At 38.8% G+C, this 8,102-nt stretch overlaps 1 protein-coding gene across 1 annotated transcript; it reads right to left on the bottom strand.

The window, feature by feature from the left end:
* Positions 1 to 252: 252 nt before the first annotated feature.
* LOC119654034 lies at positions 253 to 7,176 on the bottom strand. The gene is made up of 3 exons (XM_038059196.1): positions 7,164 to 7,176; positions 6,233 to 7,075; positions 253 to 1,238 (listed from the first exon to the last, which is right to left on the bottom strand). Exons 1-3 carry the CDS (start codon positions 7,174 to 7,176, stop codon positions 253 to 255), a joined length of 1,842 nt encoding a protein of 613 aa, XP_037915124.1.
* Between the last annotated feature and the right edge of the window lie 926 nt (positions 7,177 to 8,102).

The raw sequence follows: 8,102 nt of genomic DNA, 5'->3' as shown, positions 1-8,102 counted from the left end.
TTTCTACTAAACACAATCTCTTAACTGAATTTAAAAGAATAATTCGTCGAATTCAGAAGCTAGTTTAGCTATTATGTATTGGACAAACCTTAAACGTGCGCATATACTATTATTTAAGCTTTTCAAAAAGCTAAGCACTTGCTTTATCCGAAAATACAGTAAGTGCAGCAGAGTACATGCATGTATTGAATAACTAACACTAATTTAAATCTGAACTATGCTCTACCTTACACAAAGTCTCAACCCCCGCATTTAGGTGGATCCTTCAAGTGGGTCTTTAGTCTTTAGATAAAATATTCCCCAACATTGTGTGTTAACAGGATCTCCACCCATGTAAGCTCCTTCTTCATTGCTCAAGCATTTTCTGCTATTCAAGTCGCGTAAACTACCACACCTTCGGGACATGAAATTAACCAGTTCTCCCGTTAAGGTTTCACCGAAAATGTTCAAAACCTTATTATGTGAACAGCCCATACCACCGAATCCTGTTTTACATCCTGACTGATCTTTCCCTCCATTTGGATAGAAGGATGCATGTCCAATAGGCTCGAATATTCCCATCGAGCTGGTATGGATGCTTTGAACATACTCAGCGACAGATTTAGTTAAACGATCCTGATGGTAAGTGGAAAAAAGCGGTCCTGCTGCATCTAAAGCTATAATTACCCCTACACGACCAGAACGTACATGCTTTGCTGCAATACCGCATATGTGGGCTCCGAGACTGTGGCCAATCAGATATAACCCACTTGGATGGGCTCCACCGTATGAATAAAGGAAATCTATGAACTTAGCCAGTTGCCTTCCAACTTTACCAATACTTCGTCGAACTGTAATATAATCATAATTCCAAGCAATATCTCCCCAATCCATAACTACGATATTATATTCGCCTCTCTGATGATAACTCTGAGGTAAGATATGATTGATGGGGGAACTTCTATTGGCGATCCATCCATGTACTAGGATTTTTGTAGGATGCTCTGGATTGAAATTTGAACTGCATAAGGACTGAACATCGCCTATAACTATAGGCCTCATCTCGTTAGGATAATTCCGAGTCACAAGGAGAAATTCAATGCTGTCGGCTGTTTTGTATACAGTTGGAGATTGCAGTTCCCGCTGAGATACATTGAGCCGATAGAATTTTCCGTTGCTGTCAGCCAAGAAATTGAATAACTCGTTACCGCTACTATCATTCGCCACATGAAAGTCCATTGTTTCTGAGAATTTCAAAACTAAAAACAAAAAATTATATTCATTGGTTAAAGCGTAACGTTAGTATTTTCTGCTTATAAATTGAAAAATTTTAATTGAATAGAATTTCGGATACAAATTTCTAAGATTGACTTACATAGAAATAAGACCGCTAGCGATACGACTACTACTGCGCTTTCCAACATCCCCATTTGGTCTGTTTGGTGAATTACCTGATTGAAGACTGTTCTGATTGTTCCTGCCCTGAATTTCGTAATATCATTTTTAATGTAATCTCATACTACTACTACTTGGTTTTGCTCATTAGGATTCAAATACAGACCAATGGCAAGATTAAGGACATATTGATTACTGTAATCAATGAACTTTCATCGGAAGAAATAATATATGTCTCAACCATGATATTAATCAATAAATGGACTATGCCTATTTACATGTATAGTTTGCCTAGAGGAAGTTTTTATATAGAATAATTTTCATGATTACTTTCGAAATTTCCGGACACTGATCACATGGTTAACTATTAACTACTGGCGGCCGGTTGTTGAAATGTTATAATAGAATTCTGGTATTTTTTACCGTTTGTACTTTGTATGTAGTATAATTGACATGTATATATGCTGGTTGGGTTTTCTAGAGTATATAACGTTTTTTAAAAGACTGACTTTAATTAAGCATCACAAGTTTGGGCCATTTGTATAGACCAGCTACTCCCAGGCTTTATGCATCAGCAACTCCTGGAATTCTAACTCAAATCAATGATGAGATTGCGTCTCGACTCTGTATTGATATGTCGTGACTATAACTACAGCCACTTTTGTATTGTGATGCAGTTGCGGCTGTCCGGTTGCACGCCCAGATGATTTCATCATCATCATCAACGGCGCAACAACCGGTATCCGGTCTAGGCCTGCCTTAATAAGGAACTCCAGACATCCCGGTTTTGCGCCGAGGTCCACCAATTCGATATCCCTAAAAGCTGCCTGGCGTCCTGGCCCACGCCATCGCTCCATCTTAGGCAGGGTCTGCCTCGTCTTCTTTTCCTACCATAGATATTGCCCTTATAGACTTTCCGGGTGGGATCATCTTCATCCATACGGATTAAGTGACCCGCCCACCGTAACCTATTGAACCGGATTTTATCCACAACCGGACGGTCATGGTATCGCTCATAGATTTCGTCATTGTGTAGGCTACGGAATCGTCCAGATGATTTGCTGCCATGTAATTGGTTTGAATGACCGAAAGGATGCACCATGGAAAATTCCTTTCGAACGTAGCCGCGACTAATTGATACGAGACAATGCGATGATACGACAGATAGGTAAAAAATGAAGTGGAATTCTGGACAGACTCAAGCAGAAACTGTTTGCCATATGCAGCCTGTTGGCAAACGTTACTCCAAACATGCTCATTGTGCAGTGGAACTTCTTATATCACTCAACGAATCGTAACAGAGCTTCCGGCTAGGGCAATTTTCATTAACGGAAGTTAAACACAGAAGAAAAGGATATCCTTTCAGGGTTGCCCGCCCGGTATGCTGACCAGGCAAACCAGCAACATAACCCGAAGAACTGGAAAGGCCTGATTTGGATCGATTGCAGAATTTCTGGAACGAAAGTTCATCATATAAACGGCTAGTTAGCACGTATAAAAAATAGGTCATCACTCGGCCAGAGGAATTTCAACGCCTCCCGCCTCGTCCCAAAAATGGACACTGTGCAGAACCCCTGCAGACACCAGGACGATTACATGTTTGCTAACTTCCTACAAATTCATATCCTCCATTTTTAGCGAAATCTTGTTACTAAGGGCATTCTGAACGAGCAACAAAAGTGCTTACGGGCTGGAGCATAGGGGTTTTTCGTGTGCGTATAAGGCAAAACCTCTGAGAACTCAGACCCTAGTGGTCCATTGTACTCGACGTTCCGTTTTATTTTCGTAAATTTATGTGCAGCAGCATTTCCGCTAGTGTATGTGATGTAACCCACTGCAGCTGGATCACATAGGCATCAAAAATAGGTGGGGGAAATTGAACCCTTTCTAGCTTCGTTCGTTATTTTGGCCGGCCTTTGGGTCGTTTCCCTTCCACTTCGATGCTCAGGAAAAATTAAATAAAATGAGTTCCCGTCTGCGCGAATTACATGTCTATACTATAGAAGACGCCCCTTCGCAATTTCTCCCCACACGGTGCCACCCCAAAGCGGTCGAAGATTTTCTCATTTTGAATGTCTAATGCATCATCTTCATCTCCATTAACACGAGGCGCCGTTCCTTCATAGTTGACCTACACTCAGAATCATAAAGAGCGACGAGGTGGACGACAATGAAGTAAATTTTGGATTTAAAATGTTCGTTGATGCTTCGATCAGAAAGAACGGCAATTTGTGGAAGGAAAAGCTCGCCTGCAGAGCCCATACTAGTAAGTTGATGAATATTCTCCACAGAAGTGATGATAGCACACTTCCTTTCATTGCTTTTGTTGTCAAATCTTACTTCATCACATAATTATCTCTTTGTTGGTAAAGATCTCTCTAATGTTCCCTAGGTTAGTCGCCTAGGGAGCTGTTAAAGCTAAGAGTGCCCTTGAGTTTTCCCAGGTTACTGATGCTTCCACATAACACTTTTAAACCAGTTGTGCTCATTACCTGCTTTCTTTTCTTTCGTTTTACCTGATAGAGGTGGCAAAGAAGTTTCCGATTGAAGTTTCTTTTTGCCCTTTTATTTTCTGGAAGAAACATGCAACAGGTCAAAATCATGCCGAAATGGCCATATGTTATCGATAACCGTGCTCTTCTTTGGAGGACAGAAAGAATGGGAACAGAAACTGGCCATCAGAAGTTATTTTCAGAATAATTTTCATCAATTCTGAACGTGTCTCCTGAGATTTATTTATTGCCTTACGATTGCAAATACTTTTGAATTTCACAAAATCCTAAAACCTACTTAAATATTATTTTATTATAATACAGAAATTCTCAAATATTAAGAATGATCACCATAATCTACAGCGCAACAGCCGGTAACCAATCTAGGCCTGCCTTAATAAGGAAATCTTAATAAGGTCTGGCACGCTACCATAGATATAGACTTTGAAGACTTTTGGAGCTGGATCATCCTCACCCATATAAATTAAGTGACCCGCAACTTATTCAGCCGGATTTTGTCCACAATCATTCGGAATTCCAGCGAATTCTCTTAAGACTGTGTACATGTCGATACAAAGATGGTTCAATTGATGACCATATTCCAACAGTTTCCATCCATCCAGTCCATCGGTTGTCGCACGGAGAAAATCTAATCGATTTACTTGGAATGCAGTCTCTTTGGCATGGGCCTATGATGTTCTTGGCGTATCGGGTTATGCGGATTAGCGAGATAGAGGGGAATGTCTTATAGATGGTACTCAGCAAGGTAATACCTCTATAATTGCTGTACTTCCTTATATAGGCAGTCTATGCAATTCATAGGCTTAAGAATCGTAAGTCGCCAAAAGCCGATGGAATTACAGCCCAACTAGTTAAATATGGAAGCGACCAATTACACCAAGCTTCCTCAACTAATGCTTAAAGTCTGGGGCAACGAATTAACGCATGGTGATTGGCAGAGAATGATCATCAACCTTTTTTGTTGTTGTTTTCTTTACGAATGTTTTAATAATGATTTGTCCATATATACGTGACAATTTTTGTGCCTCTTGAGCAATTGGGAAAATTTATTTATGTCATCATCATCATCAACGGCGCAAAAACCGGTATCCGGTCTAGGCCTGCCTTAATAAGGAACCCCAGACATCCTGGTTTTGCGCCGAGGTCCACCAATTCGCTATCGATTTCAGGATGTCAGGATTGCTGTAAAATTAGCTGGTGATATGGCCGGCTTTCTTGCCTGCTCTACCCACAGGTCTCTTTTGTTGTATAATATTGCGATGACGTTGCAGGCCAGGAAACTGATCTACGCAATTTATCGAGTAGCATTGTTAGCGTGTCCTCTTGTATATTGCAGGCACCACGCAGATATGGTTGGGCATTCGTAATCTAGAGGTAATTCAGCGTGCAACGATCTACAGGATCAGAAGGGATGCACCTTTGCTGCAAACAGATTTACCTAGTAGTAGTTAAGCGGATAGTTTTTGTATCTGTACGATGTACTTAAGAGTGGTTTTCCTGTAAATTTTTGGAACATGGTAATGGTAATAAATTTAATGTAGCCTCCTTGAAATTAACGAAAAATCTTTGGAAAATCTCTAAGGACGCTTGCCAAACCAACAAGCCACATGACCACATTCAAGCGAGAAGTGCAAAATGTACTTCGATTCTGAAAATTGAGTTTGATTTGAGTAGGATGCGACTAATCTTCTACAATAATGAGAGCAAAATCGCATGTAAAACATGTTTATAACACGAGTCCCAAATTTTTACCATTTTCGTCTTTTCACTCTTGCATGACAATAACACTGATGGAATTTCTTCTTCATTCCAAAGTGGTGACGCTGTGAGTATTACGCAGATTATTTGCAGGTTGAAAATGGTCTAGAAAGTGAAATTTATACCCATTTATGTTTCAAGTAACTCGAAGTTTCTTCGAATCCGAATAAAAATTTTACACAAAAAAAGGATAGTATAGAGCCCGCATAATTTCCATTTCATCCATATTTTACGCCCTTCGGGCCTAGATTTCCTATTCAGGGCTCTGGTTATCTTGCTGCCAGATAACAGGTAAAATAAGAAAACGATGATTAACCTTGAGCAGTTTAATATCTTATGTAAATGAAATGGAATATAAAACATTTATAAAGTAAATTAAGAAATAAATATCTCAAATGCTAATCCCTTTTTCTTTTCTGTCTAAACACAATTGCTTTGAGTTTTTTCTCACTTTCCGATACCATATGGTTGCTGAGGATTGGTTTTCACATAAAATATGCCTTGGTAACTTTTATTAATTGGATCTCCACCCAAATAAGCAACTTCTCCGCCACTTGTGCATTTTTCATTCAAAATTTCTTCAAAGCCAGAGCATTTATTTGAAATGAAACCAATATTTCCATGTGCAATAGATTCAGCGAAATATTCGACACATCTTCGGTGTGCGCAAACATAGAACAGGTCCAAACCACATCCTGGTTGCGTCTTGCCCCCATTTGGGTAAAATGCTGCGTGGCCAATTGGTTCAAGGATACCTTTGAAACCTCCATTCGTATGAATACTTAGAACATAGTCGGCAACTGAGTTGGTGAGACGGTCACTATGGTATGTAGAGAAAAGTGGCATAGCGGCGTCAAGAGCTATGAGTAAACCCAGACGACCAGATTTTATATGTTTCGCTGCGACACCACATACGTGAGCTCCTAAACTATGGCCAATCAAATAGACCGTCCTTGGATCAGTTTTTGCATGAGAGTTAAGAAAATCTATCAATTTAGCAATTTTCCTTCCTATTTTACCGATTGCTTTCCGGGCTGCAAAGTAGTCGTAGTTTTCGGCGGCATCACTCCAATCTACCACTATTACATTAAAATCCCCTTTTTCGAGATATGCTTTTGGTAATACTTCATTAATAAACGAATTTTTATTCGACATCCAACCGTGGACTATGATTCTTGTAGGATTTTTCGGATCAAAATTGGAGTTGTTCAAAGAAGTGACATCGCCTACAATCACAGGCTTTCCGCTGTCAGGGTAACATTTTGTGAAAACATAAAAGTCGACTTGGTAGTCAGTTTTACGCATTGTAGCGTATTCCAGTTCTCGTTGAGTAACGTTTATTTGAAAGAAATTCCCATTGATGTCTGGTATAAGTGCGAATTCATGGTCCACGATTTTGCTGAAACGCCCATCACGGCCATTACTTCTTCCTACAAATATTGGAACAACTTGTTAATTATACAGATATAAAGATGAAGCTTGCAACTAATGTTACTTCAATTCTAATAGGTTCCTAACTGCACATGACCATTTTAAGTACAATTCAAAACTAAATATAAATTATTGTGATGAATGAGAAATTGGAGCTGATTGAATGCCGAACAATTCTTGGTGGGCACCTCACAATTGATGAATATTTTGTCACTAACACCCTTTACTGTGAAGATTGAATTTGATTCACTAGCATTGAAAAATGTTTTTCATTTATTTACTTGACAATCACACTGGAATTTTAGGAAGTTGTTTGCGGCTTTCAATTTTTATTACATGGAAAACTTCATGAGTCCTGCTATTTTCGTACCTGGGGTTGAACAAATCTTACTCACTTTATATGGAAATACGATACATCATTCGATAAAATATTAAATTCGCTCCACATTTCAGGTCATGGTTTATGAAAAATCTATTCTTGCGATTTACCAAACTTTTATTAGAATGCAGGACTTATAATTGTGACAAATGCATACCTATAAATACTGATAATGCTAGAATCAGAACCACGCGAATTTTCAACATCTATGGACAATACTCTCATCATAGTGAAATTTCAATGAACACTGATAAACAACTACCCAAATTTCACGGAAACTCATTTTGCCTACGATGGGTGATCAATGGTGCTGAAATTAGTGTGATTTTATCAGTCTGATTACTCCATATTCAGATAATGACAGAAAATGCTATAATTGCAGGTTTGTTAGTAATGGCACTCGAAGGCAGCCTATGTAATAGGATAATATTGATTAATTAATTTTTGAGGATTCGTATTTTTATACACGAATTTATTTAACCCACTGTGTAATTTTAGCGTTATCATATCGGCGACACATATTTCAAATCAATATCAAAGACTTTTAGTTGCTTAATAACCTTTAAAAGAAATGAAACTGAAATAAAATATTCTTATATATGTATGCTTATATTACATATGGTCAAACAAGTCGGGGAAATACGAAC

The sequence above is a fragment of the Hermetia illucens genome, chromosome 4 (assembly GCF_905115235.1).
Source record: "Hermetia illucens chromosome 4, iHerIll2.2.curated.20191125, whole genome shotgun sequence".
Lineage (NCBI taxonomy): Eukaryota > Metazoa > Arthropoda > Insecta > Diptera > Stratiomyidae > Hermetia > Hermetia illucens.
Note: the sequence above shows the minus strand (reverse complement) of the source record. Positions and strands in the feature narration are given on the sequence as shown.